This window comes from Capricornis sumatraensis, chromosome 8 (genome assembly GCF_032405125.1).
Source record: "Capricornis sumatraensis isolate serow.1 chromosome 8, serow.2, whole genome shotgun sequence".
Classification (NCBI taxonomy): domain Eukaryota; kingdom Metazoa; phylum Chordata; class Mammalia; order Artiodactyla; family Bovidae; genus Capricornis; species Capricornis sumatraensis.
This window is the reverse complement of record NC_091076.1, coordinates 70,569,751-70,585,194: the sequence shown is the minus strand read 5'-3', so window position 1 is coordinate 70,585,194 and position 15,444 is coordinate 70,569,751. Positions and strand designations below refer to the sequence as shown.

At 54.9% G+C, this 15,444-nt stretch overlaps 2 protein-coding genes across 3 annotated transcripts; both read left to right on the top strand.

Moving 5' to 3' along the window:
- Positions 1-1,407: 1,407 nt before the first annotated feature.
- On the top strand, positions 1,408-5,588 carry RAB34 (RAB34, member RAS oncogene family). The gene is given in 12 exon segments (XM_068977541.1): positions 1,408-1,480; positions 1,483-1,552; positions 2,356-2,434; positions 2,653-2,744; positions 3,791-3,856; positions 3,944-4,045; positions 4,162-4,226; positions 4,354-4,405; positions 4,588-4,669; positions 4,756-4,846; positions 4,972-5,079; positions 5,161-5,588. Coding segments are annotated over 12 exon segments (948 nt in total). The 3' UTR covers positions 5,229-5,588.
- A 1,911-nt stretch (positions 5,589-7,499) lies between these two features.
- Positions 7,500-14,885, top strand: PROCA1 (protein interacting with cyclin A1). 2 transcript variants are annotated; one of them, XM_068977639.1, is made up of 5 exons: positions 7,500-7,787; positions 12,246-12,257; positions 13,296-13,431; positions 13,696-13,851; positions 13,953-14,885. In XM_068977639.1, the coding sequence occupies exons 1-5, from the start codon at positions 7,709-7,711 to the stop codon at positions 14,608-14,610; spliced, it is 1,041 nt and encodes a 346-aa protein (XP_068833740.1). In that variant the 5' UTR covers positions 7,500-7,708; the 3' UTR covers positions 14,611-14,885. The 2 variants fall into 2 exon arrangements, with proteins under 2 accessions (XP_068833740.1, XP_068833739.1); XM_068977638.1 differs by lacking the exon at positions 12,246-12,257 and adding an exon at positions 11,201-11,287 and having other exon boundaries at positions 7,500-7,796.
- Positions 14,886-15,444: the final 559 nt, after the last annotated feature.

Genomic DNA, 15,444 nt, shown 5'->3' with positions numbered 1-15,444 from the left:
AATGGTAGTTTGATTTTTATTTCCTCGCGAGAGAGACTAAGCTAGCGACACCCCGCCGCTTGTCAGACCCTAAAGGTTCTTGGGGGTTGTAGTCTTTTGGAGACACGCGTTTGTTTTCAGTGGTATAACCTGCGGCTGCGCGGATCTGAGCGCTTCGCATCTTGAGCAACTTTAGGGAGGAGGATTGTGTGCTTGTGTGCCTGAAGCGATTAAGTCGCTTCAGTCGTGTCCGACTCTTGGCGACCCCATGGACTGTAGCCCGTCAGGCTCCTCTGTTCACGGGATTCTTCAACCCATTTTCTGGAATGGGTTGCCATGCCCTCCTCCAGGAGATCTTCCCGACCCAAGGATCTTACGTTTGCCTGCATTGTCAGGCGGGTTCTTTACCACTAGCGCCACCGAGGATGAAGGATTGCAATTCCACTGCAAACTGGAATTAACACTGTAGTTAGATTGACTCAGAGTGAAGCAAAATTCTACAATGTTAGAGCAAGATTTGTCCAGTCCAACTTTGTCAGACAACATCTGTGGTAACTGAGGTCGAGAGAGGGGAGAGGATTTATTTATAACAGTGTGATTTGTTGTTCGAGTCAGGCAGAAGGGAGAAGCAAAGTGTCAGAGGAAGTGGTCCCCTCTACCTGTGACAGCCTTTATGCGTCTTCCCGGGAATCTTTTCGAAGAGACTCTACCAATATTCCAAACACTCAGCGCTCAGATTTCTCCAGGATACGCTTGTTCTTCTTGGGAATGATTTCATTCACAGTCCCCTCCCCTTAAATAGTTTTCCTTTCCTTGCTTATCTTTGCATCCTCAAATTCAGTTCCTGACACATGGCAAGGTTTAGTAAACGCTCAGGTTTTAGCTTCTTTGAGGGACTGCTTACCCGCCGCATCACATCGCCTTTATGCCCTCCCCCACCTCCCTCGGAATCAGAGATTCCCTATGAGGGTGAGATTTACCTTGTGCTAACCCCTCTTATGAGTCTGAGTGAACTCCGGGAGTTGGTGATGGACAGGGAGGCCTGGCGTGCTGGGATTCATGGGGTCGCAAAGAGTCGGACACGACTAAGCGACTAAACTGAACTGAACCCCTCTTCTAGCCTGCAGACTGCAAAAAGGAAAAGTCCTGGGGGAGTGGGGGTAGATTACATTGGGATCGGAGCGAAGGAGGCCCGTGCCAAAGGAGAGTCCCCCCCTCCCCCAAAGGAGGAAATTCTCGGTCCCCTAGACCTCCTTTATCCTCCATCAAGGGAGGCAGCTTGATCTTCGGCCCCTCAGGCCTCCAATCTACACGGCAGCCTTGGAAGAACAGGCACCAGATTCGGACACCTCTCTCCTCAGTGGGTACCTCGTTCCTACCCTGGCATCGCCACCTCCCAGGGCAGAAGGGCGAGCGGGAGCAGACCCTATGAGTCATGTCCTGGGCCTGCAGTTGACGAGGGAAGCGCCGCCTCTCCTAGGGCCCCTTCTCTCTCCCTTTCCCCTCCCGCTGGTTCCTGGCGCAGGCAGATGCTGCGCAGCGATCGCCGATTCCCCTTCACCAGCTCGCCGGGGTAAGGGTCCCCTTGGAGGCTCCTCCCCGCACAGGAGATGCTGGGGGAGAGACTTGGGGAATCCCGCTCTCGGCAGGTTGCAACCTGGGTGAGGGCGCACCCGGAGCCCTGGCGACTCAGTCTGGCAGGGAAGCCTGACCTGGGGCAGCACTCGGCGAAGAGAAGAGGGGGAGGCCGGGGCGGGCAGCGAGGCCGGGAGTTGCCGGGAGAGGGGCGGGGGGCGGCCCTTTTCCAGGAATTTCCGGGGATCAAGTTACAGCGTTGGCGGAGGGAGAGCCGAGTGGGACTCCAGGCCCTGCGGCGGACTGGGCCCCTCGCCCCCTTCTGCAGCAGTCCCCCGGCCGCACGGTGGGGTCCCTGCACACACTGACCCCGTGTGGCGGGGCCGCTCAGCGCCCCCCGGCTGCTCTGTTATGGTAGGGCCGCCTCAACCCCGAGTTGTCGTCGGGTCTCCACGGCCTCGAGTTATCGTAGGAACTATCCGACCCCGAGTTATTGTAGGGTCTGCGCGGACTCGGGTCCCCCCAGACGGGACTCCTCGCCCTCACTTGGAGGCCGAGGGATCTCCCAGGCCCCGAGTCGTCCTAGGGACGCCCCGGGCCCGGGTGATTGTGGGTTCGCCCCGGCCCCCGGTGATTGTCTCATCCCCGTGGCCCGCGGTGGTCGTAGCGTCCCGGAGGCCACGGGCTCCCGTAGGCTCTCCGTGGCCCCGAGTTATAGTCGGGACCCCTCGGTCGCGGGTGATTGTCGGGTCTCCACGGGCCCGGGTCGCCGGGGCGCATCAGGCCTCCGCGCCTTCTCAGGGCGCCCCGCAAGTACGCAGGCAAGATGAACATTCTGGCGCCGGTGCGGAGGGACCGCGTCCTGACGAAGCTGCCCCAGGTAGGCGCCAGGGCCACGTCGGGCTTCGGGCGGCGGTGGGTGTGGGCCGGGAGGAGGCGGCACCGGACCGGGCTTAGGCCCAACCCTGCCGCCCAGCTAGGCCAGCTGCTTCTGGGTGGTCCGTTCCCCACCCCCACCCTCCCGCCCCGCCCGGGGCTGCTCGGTGGCGGGCTGAGGGCCAGGAATGGGTGAGTCCCATTCTCTTACACTCCACCCAGTGCCTGAGGAAGGAGGCCGCTTTGCACGTGCACAAAGACTTCCAGCCCCGCGTCACCTGCGCCTGCCAGGAGCACAGGACAGGCACCGTGGGGTGAGTTAGAGACACCCGGAAGGAAGAAACGGAGTCCCAGGAAACCTGCCGTCAAAGCAAGGGTGCAAAGCCAAGAGCTGCAGGCTCCATTTCGGTCCCTGCCAGCCACACTGTTGTTCCCCTTAGCGTGCCCCTGTGCTCCCCTTCCTTCCAGCTGGGTTGTGGGAAGTCCTAAGAGATGGGGTGGGGTAGGAAGGTGGCAGTTTAATTCCTGACACAGGGAAGGGATCCAACTTAAGGCTGTGGTCACCAGCTTAGCTTCCCACACTCCATCTATTTGACCTCCATGACAGTGAGCTGTCCTACAGGGATAAGTCCCATTGTGGGTTAAAAAAAAAAAAGATAATACTGTTAACAGTTGCCACCATTAATTGAGCATGTACTGTGTGCCAGACAGTGTGTTGCATTTAATTATTGTCTTTTATTAAATGGAAAATACCACTTTTAAGTTGTATGCTGGGGAGGGAGGGAGAGGTGTTGGAATGTATGTGTGTGTATGTTGACGGGGAGGGGGTTCTTGGGTTGTTGTTTAGTCGCTTGGTGGTGTCCAACTCTTTGTGACCCCATGGGTCCTCTGTCCCTGGGATTTCCCAGGCAAGAACACTGGAGGGGGCTGCCATATCCTTCTCCAGAGGATCTTCTCTACCCAGGGATCGAACCTGGGTCTCCTGCTTGGCAGGCAAATTCTTCGCCACTGAGCCACTTGACCAGTCCAGAATATAGGACATTTATTTCATTTTAACTTTCACAACAACCCAATAAAATGTGTGTTAAATCCCCAGTTAACAGATGTTGAAACTGAGGCTCAGAGAAGCTAAGAAACTTGTCCTGAGTCACACAGCTAGTAAGTGAGAGCTGGGATGCAAAATCAGTCTCTCTGACACTGAAGCAGAAACACTCCTCCCTAGCACATCTGTTCAGGCCTGGTGTCTGTGGTAACCTCAGCCCAGGAGCAGCTCCCTTTGTGGACCTGCCCAGGAGCACTGGGACTCCTCTGAGTGAAGGAGCTAGAGCTCACTCTTCCTACCCACTCTTGTGTCCAGCAGATTTAAGATCTCCAAGGTCATTGTGTTGGGTGACCTGTCAGTGGGGAAGACTTGTCTCATTAATAGGTAAGAGGGTGCTGGAGCTGAGGGGGGTGGGCCCAAGCCTAGCCAGGCGGATTGGGCTCAGGACCAGAGCATCTGGTGCCCCCTCAGGTTCTGCAAAGACACCTTTGATAAGAACTACAAGGCCACCATCGGAGTGGACTTTGAGATGGAACGATTTGAGGTGTTGGGTGTCCCGTTCAGTCTGCAGCTGTGAGTTCTTTCCCCACTCCTTCCCGCCCTTGCTTCTCCCAGCGCCTGTTCCCCACCTCAGCCCCCAGCACCACCCTGCCTGGCACATACCTGTGTTCTCCCCACCTTCCTCCCAGCTGGGACACCGCTGGACAGGAGAGGTTCAAGTGCATTGCATCAACCTACTACCGAGGAGCTCAAGGTAAGCACCAGGGTGAAGTGAGGTAGGTGGGTACACCTGGCCTCTAGCCTAGAGCTGGAGGGATTGTGGAAATGAGCCAGTAGCATCTTCCCCAACAACCTGCAGCCGTTTTCTGCCACTCTTCCAGCCATTATCATTGTCTTCAACCTGAATGATGTGGCCTCCTTGGAGCATACCAAGTAAGTAAGCATACTGAACTATAATGAGGGCTCTGAGAAGAGAAGGTTCAAAAAGAGGCGGGTCAGGAGTATGGAAGGGAAGGAGAAGAGTGCATCCAGGACCAAAGGGAGCGTCATTGGGCATAGAAGTGGGGGGAACCTATCTGGCTCCCTCATCCCTTGCTGTCCACTGTCTATGGCAGGCAGTGGCTAGCTGATGCGCTCAAGGAGAATGACCCTTCCAGCGTGCTTCTCTTCCTTGTGGGCTCCAAGAAGGACCTGAGTGTGAGTGTGCCAGTGGTGGGGGGAGGACTTCCCACCTTGACGAGGGAAACCCCACGCCCCAGTGTCTGACTCTGACTTTCCCTCAGACTCCTGCTCAGTATCTACTGATGGAGAAAGATGCACTCAAGGTGGCCCAAGAGATGAAGGCCGAGTATTGGGCAGTCTCATCTCTCACTGGTGAGTCAGAGGCACCTGGCCTTCTGCTCTGGCCTTCCTGCCTGCCTTGCCTCTCACTCCTACACCTCCAGCTGTGCCCATTGGCCTGGAACCACCCCTGAGCTCCTGTCTGCTCCCTGTGTCAGGTGAAAATGTCCGAGAGTTCTTCTTTCGTGTGGCGGCGCTGACCTTTGAGGTCAACGTGCTGGCTGAGCTGGAGAAATCGGGATCCCGGCGCATAGGGGATGTTGTCCGTGAGTGCCCACCTGGACGGGGGTGGCAGAGAGCACAGAGACTCTCTATCCTTGCCTCACTTATTTCTCACCCTTCTTCAGGCATCAACAGTGATGACAGCAACCTCTACCTAACTGCCAGCAAGAAGAAGCCCACGTGTTGCCCATGATGGGTAGGGGACTGTCCAGAGACTGCCTGCCCTGGGGCACTGTGCCACCTTGACTCCCCCAGAACTCAACCCCAGGACATTTGCACTGACTGTTTTTCCAGACCAAAGAGCTGCCTCTCGGTGGCAGTATTCCTGGAGAGGTACTTGGGACCATGCTAGTCAATTCCTGCCCTCAGGCACTGTGTCAAAACCTGGATGCCCCTCTCTCTCCAAGGTGGCCAGTGCGGGGAGGTAAGAGGGCCCTGCTGCTCTTACTCAGCTGCTGGGCCCTCTAGGTTTCAGGATGCTTAATGGTCCTAGTCTCACACTATGCCTTATGTATTAAAATTTCTGTTATTAGCAGGTTAGGATCTGGAGTCCTTTGTGGGGGATCAGGGATGTGGAATGGGCAAGGCTATATGGTCATCTTAGGACTGGAGCCTTCTGCTGTGATTCTGGCCATTCTTGGCCCCTGGGCAGGGCTGAGGCAGGCTAGGAACTCAGGGACCACATGTAGAGGGATGCACCTGGCTCTCGCTGGATGACATCTGAGCGACCTTTGAGATCTTTGAGAGCCCTTTTCCTTTGGTCCTTTCCCCCGAAATGTCTCCTGCTACTTGGTGCTTCTACGTAAGTGTACCATTGGATAATATTTTTTTTCACCTTCTTCCTGCCTTTAAAAAAATACTTATCTAAGAACTATTTTTTTAGAGTATGGAACACAGTGAGAAGTGAGTTTTGGGTGCTTTGTTGAGTTGACCAGAAGGCCCAGGAAGGTAGAGGCAGGGCTCTTACTTAGGAGATGTGCTGATAACATCTAACTATTTTAGTGATATAAACATAAAATTATGAGCAGCACATTTTTATATTTTAAAACAGTTAAAAACTAAACTGGATTAAAAATAAGACATTTTTCCCACTTAAAAAAAAAAAAGAGATGTGCTCTAAGCAGGAGGATCTGCATTTGAAACCTTGCTGTCCATCTTGGGACACTCAGACAAGTCACTTCTGCTCTGTGCCTTAGTTTCATCTCTGTTGTTATTATTTTCTTTTGTGGGGAATGTGTGCTGAGCAGTTTATGGGACCTCAGTTCCCTGACCAGAGATTGAACCCAGGCCACGGCAGTGAAAGACTGGAATCCTAACTAGGCAACCAGGAAACTCCCAGTTGCCTCCTCTGTAAAGGAGGAGCACGTTCATCATTCATTTCATGTTTGAAATAAGATAAAGCACTAATACATACAAGCATGGGGGCATGCTAAGTCGCTTCAGTCGTGTCTGAGGCTTAGCGACCCCATGGACTGTAGCCTGCCAGCTTCCTCTGTCCATAGGATTCTCCAAGCAAGAAGACTGGAGTGGATTGCCATGCTCTCCTCCAGGGGGTCTTCCCAACCCAGAGACGGGTTCTTTACCACTTGAGCCACCTGGGACGCCCCAATACATACATAAGAAGAGCTTAAAAACCTTAACTATTATAATAGTTTGGGTGAAGAGTGATCAAGAACCTGGCTCCCCATTGACATCTGACCCAGAGCCAGAGATTGGCTGGAAGTGTCTCAGATATTTGGGCCATGAAAGGAAGGACATCTGTGGCTTGGTGTCATCATCCTAAGAGGCCAAGACAGGAACATCAATCCTAGTTCCCAGTAAGCAACCCCTCTGTCCTTTGCTACGGTTCTTACCTGCTATGCTATTCTGGAAGAGCTGGCATTTCTGCACACTCGCCCTTCTGCTTCGCCGCTCCTCCGACTCCATGTTGACATCTATATTGGGCAGTATTGTCACTGGGACAGGGAGCCGCATAGAAGTAGGAGTGGGTGCTTGGGGTGGGGGCCATCGCGGGGCTGGGATCACGTCTTCTTTCGCTGAGCTCCCGTGGAGGGGCCTGCTGGGGGAGAGAAAGAGCGAGCCCGGCCTCCCGCCAGGGAAGGAGAGACCTTGAAATCCTGGATGGAGGATTGGAGATTGGTGGGAGTAGCTTCCCGGGCGGCCGCGCACTGACCCGAGTGTAGATTGGGGGCGGGGCTAAGGTCTGCGGCTGGGTTCGGAAGAATTGGGAGGGGCCGGGAGGTTGAGAGAATGGCTGGGGCGGGGCTAAGAACGGGGTTGGGGCGGGGCTAGGTTCTGGGGGTAGGACTAAACCGGGAGCAGATCTGGACAGGAACTAGGGATGGGACTGAGGGCAGGGCCTGAGCGGCCGAGCTAAAGTTTAGGCCTGAGATACGGGGGAGGTGCTAAGGTTAAAGTGGAACAAAGAGGGAGGGGCCCGGAAGGAGCTAGGAGGCCCCGGATGAAGAGCGCCGCAGAAGCTCAGACTTGGGCTAAGACAACGCAGCCTAGAGCAGAGGGAGAGGGGAGACTGGGCAAGCATGAGGCGGAGTTAAGGGCTGGACTGGGGCGAAGCTGAGATTGGGGTTTACAGTGACCTCGGCCAAGCTGAGGTTCAGGGTTGGACTTCTGCGTGGAAGAGTCTTGTAGAGACGAAGAACTAGACTGAGAGATATGTGGGTCAGGACGACACTGAGGATTGAAAGGTGGACTAAGGAAAAAACTCAGGACGATACCAGCTCTTGGGACGAGAGCAGCACCGGTAAAGACGGGGCGTGGCAGATTAGGGGAGGGCTTCCAGCTGGGGGGCGTGGCACGGGGGACTGGCCTGAGAACCCAAGGAGGGGGTGGAACCTGAGAGCCCGACTAAGGAGGCGGGGCCAAAGGCTGACTGGGGCGGAGCTAGGGCCTGGGGGCGGGCTCCCTCTAGCCTTGGACCAATGATTGAGCAATAGGGACAGGCGAGCTGGAGAACCGCTTGTGGGTTGGACTGGGGTCGTCTGGTTGGAGCCAGAACTACGACCTCTGGTTGCAGGGGTGGAAGGCATTGCTGTGCCTCAGCGATAAGCAGGAAGTGAGGGGTTTGGCTGGAACCCATGGTCCAGTCACTGGGATTGGGGCCGGCGGTTCCATTGACTTAGGGCAGGAAAAAATCTGGAAATTCCACTAGTGACATCACAATCGCCTCCAGAGGTGGGCGGGGCCAGGGCGGCATTTCCAAGGAAACCGGAGCTGCCCTGCCTAGCTCCCTCCTCTTCCCTCCTTCCCTTCCTTGGTTTTTCCCTCCCTTCCTTCCTGCTTCCCCTCTCCCTACCTCCCTCCCCCGTTCAGCTGCTCGGGCGCCCGATCTGGAACCCTAACCCCTGTGCCGCAAGGGCAGGGGGAGCTCCTCAGCTCGCAAGACTGGGAGGACTGTACAAATGAGCATCACCTGTGAGTTCTGAGTTAGGTCCCTGTACCTCGATTAATGTCCTACTGAGAGACCTCAAGCTTCCCTCTTCCTTTTAAGCTCTCTCATTCAATGTCACTCATTCATTATGGGGTCTCCCCTATGGCCACCTCAATCACTTCTGCTGCAGGAGCTCCAGATTGCTGCTTCAGCTGGAAACTAGAGCTGATTGTCTTCCTCAGATCTGAGAAGAGTTATTAAATCCCTCCCCTTGGCATTAGAGTTATGACCGTCAAGGCTTCTTGTGGATATGCTGGGGCGGGGTGGGGGGCCGGGGGGGGGCGGTTAGTCAGTGGACCCTGCATATAAGCCTCTTCCATAGTAACTCTGGAGAGAGCGAGCAGAGTTTGAATCTTGATCCAGCTCAGGTCACTCTGGCCTGACCTTTAGGGTCCAGGCTGGATAAAGGAGGCTGTGGAGTCAGGATTGAGTAAAACCAGAGGGTGAGGAATTGGCTGTGTTAGAGGTGAAAAGCAGTTGTAGTGGGAAGTGATAGCTGGCAGGACAGGTTTTGGATAGGAACCACAAGTAGACAGGCATACTTGTGGTAGAAAGAGCATAGACTATGGAGCCAAGAAAATTGGATTTGAATCCTACCTCTGTCATCTATTAACTTGTTTCTTTGGACAAGTTACTTATGGTAAGTCTCTGTGTCCCCATCCATAAAATGGGCTTTGGTGAGGATTTAGAATCAATGGCATATTTTAAAAGCCCAGCACAGTGCCTGACCCTGGGAAAATGCTCATCCAAGGTCAATTTTCTTTCCCCAGAAAAGTCCCCAGATTTGAACCCTGGACAGAATCTCCAATGCCACAGCTTCTTGTGGCACCAATAGGGCTTTATTTTCTTCTATTCATGTGTTCATTCAGTCAACCAACTGGGGGACCAGTTATGTCATGATGAAGAGTTTGCACCTCATCCTGAAGGTAGTCGAATGCTATTAAAGAGGAGGAACATGGTGAACCAGTTTGGCTGCATTGTGAGGAGTGGATGTAGGGAGTGAGACAGAAGTTAGGGAGGCCAGGTGGGAGGCTACTCCAGCTGTCTGTGTCAGAGAAAATTGATAGGTCTGAATCAGAATTAGATGTGGGGACAAGTAGGCATGGCAAGACTTGGTCATTGAGTTGGTGAGAAGTGAGGCAAAGGATGATCCCTAGATTTCTAGCTGAGGTGTCTGTTGCTCTCTGAAATGGAAGTTACAAGAGACAGTGTTTCATGAAGGGTAGGGAGAAGATGGTGGGTTCATATGACATGTGCTGGTCTGATGTTTTGAGAATGTCTGAGAGGACATAGGCTATGTGCTCAGGAAAGCAGTATGCATTGGAGATCAAGATTTATGTCATTTTATTAGTGGATGTTGAAACCGTGGAAATGGATAACATTATCCAAGACAAGGCTGTAGAGTCTTCTGAGAAGGAGGCCTGCAAAAGAACCCTGGGCATCACCAATTTAAGGAGTACAGGCCAGCAAAGAAGTTAGGAAAGAATTAAAAGCTAGGAAGGAAGAAAGAAATGAGAGAGGTGTGTCATGAAAGCCAAAGAAGAGTCTGCAGAAGAAAGAGGTTGATTGATCAACAGGGTCAGTGAGATGAGGCAAAAAGAACGTCACTGGGTTTGGCTATTAGATCACTGGTGGCCTTTGCCTGGACTATTCTGATAGAAGGGCAGGGATGGCTGCCACGCTGTAGGTGGCTGGAGAAGACAAAGGTCAAGATTTAGCTCACTGAAGGTAGGGATTGGGCCTTCTTTGCTGGTGCCTAGTGAAGCTGTCCAATATATCTGTTAAATAAGGGAGTGAATAAACTTGGGTTGAAAAGGAAGAAGGGTGGCTATGCAGTGACATAAGGAGAAAGAGGGTTCACAGAATGTTTGGCTTGAAAATGTTCATAGCCTGTAAGAAAAAAAACCAAACATGAAAGAGGCAGAAGGTGAGAATTCTGTCTGGGACCTGGAGTCCAGGCCCTTGGGCAAGGAGGGAGGGACACTTCCCCAGGCTAGAAGTCGATGGGGGTGGGAACAGCCACAGATGAAGCCCACGAAATGATGCGTTGAGAGGAACAGTGGCGGGGTACACATGTCCAGGGAAGCATTCGGAGTTTCATTCATTTGAGTACTTCCTGTGCCATGGGAAACAGATGGAGCTGACCAGGGAACTATAGAAGGGTGACCAAGTGCCACTGAAGGCCCAGCTGAAGTCCCAGAGCAGCATCTCCTTTCCTTAAGCAGGACTCAGTCCGGTACCCTCAAAGGACCAAGCTAACTGTAGGAAGGAAAAGGAAGTGCAGACTTTACTCTGCGGTTGCTGATGGAGCTGCTGTCGTGCAGGAGTTTCTTTGGGGACACCCTGGGACAATCCCTTCCCCGAAACTGTCCCTTCTTACCTAGACTCTGGCTCATTCCTGTCCTTCCCTCCAGAACCTACTGTTATGCTTCTTTCAAGAAGCCCCACGCCCCCATTTCAGTGGGTGTCCTTGCTCCCACAGAACTTCCTCCCCACCCTGTCCCTCCCTATCAGGGCCTTCCTCACACCACTGTCCGGTACTGTTACACAGACTGTGTCTCCTCTCCTCATACCCTCCCCCAGCCCCTGTTGAGAGCAGGGACTATTGTCTTTTAATCTCTGCATCTCCTGGGGGCTGTCCCTGGAGCTTCTCAGGAGCTGTTTTCTGAGTGAATGGCGTGGGGAGGGGCTGCTGCTACCTCTGTGTACTCTCTCAGATATAAACAGGTTGCCCAGCTGGGGGAGAGGACACCTGCTGGCTAGTGTGGCGTCCAGCACAGATGCTTCTACTTTATCCTCTGAAGGTGGGTCCTCCTTCAAAGGGGGTGGGGGGGGGGTGCGGGGTGTGTGGAAATCTCTGGCCCCAGGGGTCCCCCCACCCCCCACCTGGTGGTAGGCAGGAGGGAGGGAGGTGTTTGGTCCTGAAAGGGTCACCGAGCTGCCCTACCCCAGCCCCTTCCCGTGCCCCGCAGAAAGTGTCACCCCTTCCTGGAGGCCACAGTCACCCCTTTCCTTTGTATAGCCCTTTATGGTGCACAAGAATCTTTGACATATGTGAACTGAGTCCTCTTAACAGCCCTGCAAAAGAGGTATTACCTTCATTCCCATTTTGTGAGTAAGGAAATGAAGGCTCAGAGAAGTAAAGTAACTTGCCCCTAGGTCACCCAACTCAACTTGGACTCAGGCCTGACTACAGATTCAGGGCAGTTCCACTCTGCTGCCCTTTGCTGCAGGTCAGCAGTGCTGGAGAAACCCTGAGGCAGTGGTGACGGTGTCCCAAGGTCCTGCCTCCCATGCAGGACTCACTCCCCCGCCTTGGAGAAGGCGCATGGGAGGAAAGGAAGCACAAAGGGAGGCCACTACGTGGATCGGGGTGATGGGGGACCCAGGGCCCCCACAGCCTGGCGGGGGGAAGGGAAGGGACGTGGAAGGTGGGGAAGGCTCGGACCAAGCGTCTGTCACACCCCTCAAGTCCTTTAAGGTCACCTGGAGTAACTTTAAGGCCAGCCTGAGTTAACTGCTGGCTGGAGGCCAGTATGACGTCTTGCCCCAGTTCCTTCCCATGTAGGGACTGGATAAAGGCACAGTCCTTCTGGCCTGTTCTGAGGGAGTCAGCCAGCCACAGCACCCCAAGCCAGGCAGCCCTGGAACTCACGAGTACCAGGAGCCGAGGTTCAGGGGGAACCTGCAGGAAGGTGCCCTGTCCCTTCGTGGGCTTATGTTGTAGATGGTGGCCCAAGGGGAACACCGCTGGGGCCTTAGGCAGGGTCAGAGGTGAGGCGGTGGGAGTGAAGGCTGGGCGAGACCAGTGTGCATACAGGCTTGATGCATCCTAGCAAAAGAGGTAGGCATCTTTCCTTGGGGGCCTCCGCTAATTCCAGTCATCTCTTGGCAGCTTCTCCCCTGTGCCACCTACAAGGGTGGGTTGTTCAAGTTTGTGGCTCTAAGGACTGGGGAGAGAATGGATGGGGAATGGGAACTTGATAAGGAGGGAACAGGGAAAGAGTCAAGATTGAGTCTGGGAAAGGGGAGACAAGTGAGGGTGAGACAGGCATCGGAGGGAGAAGAGGCTTAGAGAAGAGCGGAGTAGAGACAGAAGCCCAGGGGCATGACGCTGGGGTGGGAGAGGGCGGTGGTGACACTCAAGCCAGCCTGCTCTAGTGGGCCCTGGGGTTGGAGTGGCTTCAAAGGCTGGGAGGGGTGGAACACTGGTCTCCCCTCTGGGCCTGTGCGGAACCAAAGATGCTGCTGGCTCCCCTCGGCCCTCCCCTCCCCGAGTTACTCTGCACATGGGGTCAGCTGACAACTCTGAGCACTGGATGAGGGGCAGGTGGAAGTTAGTGGAGGGCCCTGGGAAGGTGGGGCTCCCATAGAATGCAGGGGAGGGGAAGAGGCGTTACCAGACAGCATGGGGCTGGTGGGGACCTTGGTGAGACACTGTCCTAGAAGTCTGCGAGGCACAGGCAGATTCACAGGCAATGGGCTGGGGAGAGGAGAGGCTGAGACCTAGGTGCTGTTGGGCTGAGTTACTGCTACCAAGCAGTAAGGACAGCTGTGTGTGGGTGGATGGCCCTGGCAGTCCAGTAGGGTTAGGACTCAGTGCTTTCAATGCTGGAGCCCTTGGGTTCAATCCCTCGTCAGGGGAACTAAGATCCCACAAGCTGCAAAGTGAGGCCCAAAACAAAACAACTGTGGGGGAGGGAGGGTGGTGGCACTGGGTGAGCCCAGTGAAACCTTTAGATTGAGCTGTGAGCGGGGAGATCCAGGTGTGCTGCCATGGGCGCCGTGTGACCCAGGCTCTTATCCCCTCAGGTGAATTTAAGAACACTGACAGGTGCTGCTGGAAACACAAGAAGTGTGCCGGGCACATCATCCGCCCCTTCTCCTCCGACTGTGTCCACCACGACGTGCACCTGCACTCTCTCAGCCACTGTGACTGTGACTCAAGGCAAGGCCCCCTCCTCGGGAGACCCGCAGCCCAGGAGAGACTCTTGGGCAGACCCAGGCCCAAAATGTCCACTGTGGCTCCCCGCGTCAGCTCTGCCCTCCCGGCCCCAGCTTTGTAAGCTCGGCTCTGCTCCAGGGGCCGTGGGGTGGTCTTCCGGCAGCCTGGGCTGGGCATAGTGGAAGCTGCTGTCCCTTAGGCGTCTCGCTCTGGGCCCCTGGGGAGGCATGGAGGCATGGGAGCCAGGCTGAGTCCCTTGTGTGGCAGGCTGAAGGACTGCTCAGAGAAGACGAATAGCAGCTCTGGAGACGTGGGCCCAACCTGCTCCCGAGACGTGGACTCAACCTGTTTCGACATCATCCAGTCCCCATGCTTTGAGCTCATCCCAGAGGACGAGTGTGTGGAGCGGTTCTGGTACGGCTGGTGAGTTCTGGCAGGTGGAAAGGGGGCACTGGCCCCCACATTCTGTCAGTCACCTTGCCCTGCCCTCCTCAATCATCTTTGCCTGCCCCCCTCCCTCGCAGGTGCAAGAGCTACAGGCCTGTCTCCGTGGCAGTGATCCACCACCCCATCCACCATGAGTGTGGGGCAGATGACCTAAACCAAGAAGAGGAGGAGGAGGAGGAAGGCAAGGCTCCCATCCCAACCCAGGTGGGACCCACCCCTACTGACACCCCCACCGACACAGGCGTGAGCATGATCACGGGTGCCCCTGACTCAGCAGCTCCCATCACCATCTGGCGTTCTGAAAGCCCCTCTGGGAAGTCCCAGGGCAACAGGGTGATCAAGAAGATAAAGAAAAAAAAAGAGAAAGACAAGGAGGAGGAGACGGACGAAAAGGAAAAAGCAAAGGTGAAGAAAAAAGTCAGGAAGGGCAAGTTGACGAAAAAGAAAAGCCCAGTTAAATCAGAATCACCTCCAGACTTAAGCCGATCATTAAGCCCAAGAGAGTTGGCCAGGATGTCAGAGTCCAGCCCAGACAGCCGGCAGGATCTGGAGAGTGAGGACAGTTACAATGACCCTGGGCGGGAGGAACCCTCCAGCGAGGATATTGTGGAGTCTTCATCACCCAGGAAGAAAGAGAAGAACAGGGTCCAGGTCAAGAAGCCCGGCTTGAAGACCTCACCAGTCAAGAAGATCAAGAGGAGATCTCCCCCAGCATCAAACCCCAATCTCAGTTGAGGCGACCAGGGTGAAGAATAAACGCGATCAAGCCTGTAGCTGACCCCCTGCTTCTCTCTCCCTCCAACCTGGCTACTTGTGGGGGCAGGGGGCGGGCTCTGGGCATGGCTGGAGCCAAACAGCTAAGGGGCTGTGGGAGTTTCTGAAGGGTGGTCCATCTTTCAAGAGGTCCAGAGAAGGTAGGTGGGTTGGCAGGGAAGGGGCAGAGCCTGTTTCTCTGTAACATCCTAGGTCCAGGCACAAGTGGGTGGGAAGGCGACTTCCTGTCGACCAGGAGACAGGTCTGTGTGAAACTGACCTGGTGACGGGCAGTACTGTGTGCAGTGATACCCCTAATAAATTGAACCTTTTAACCCACTCTGTGCCACTGTGCCTGGCCTTTCCCTACTCTTAAGTGGCCCTGGGGAAGGTGCTGGTGGCATCGAAGGGAACACAATCTTCCCAGCTGGTTGGTCCTGCTCTCGCTCAGCCCTTCCAAACGGGCCCACCCCCACTTCCGTAAAAGATTTATGTATTTAGTTTTTGGCTGCACTGGCTCTTCGGTGCTGTGCTCAGGCTTCTCTGGTTGTGGAGCATGGGCTCAGTGGGATCTTCCTGGGCTAGGGATCGAGCCCGTGTCCCCCGCGTCGGCAGGCATCAGGCAAGTCCCCCTTCTAGAAACCTTTTATCCTGAAGGGAAAGGAACTGAATTCCTGTCAGAAGGCAAGCCCCTCTCCCCAACTTCTACCAAGAAACAAGCCAAAGGGATCTTGAATGAAGATGTCAGGTGGGAAGCCCACCAAGTATGGGCAGCAGTCCTCAGAGAAAAGGGAAGGGAAAGCCTTGCTTTCCCAG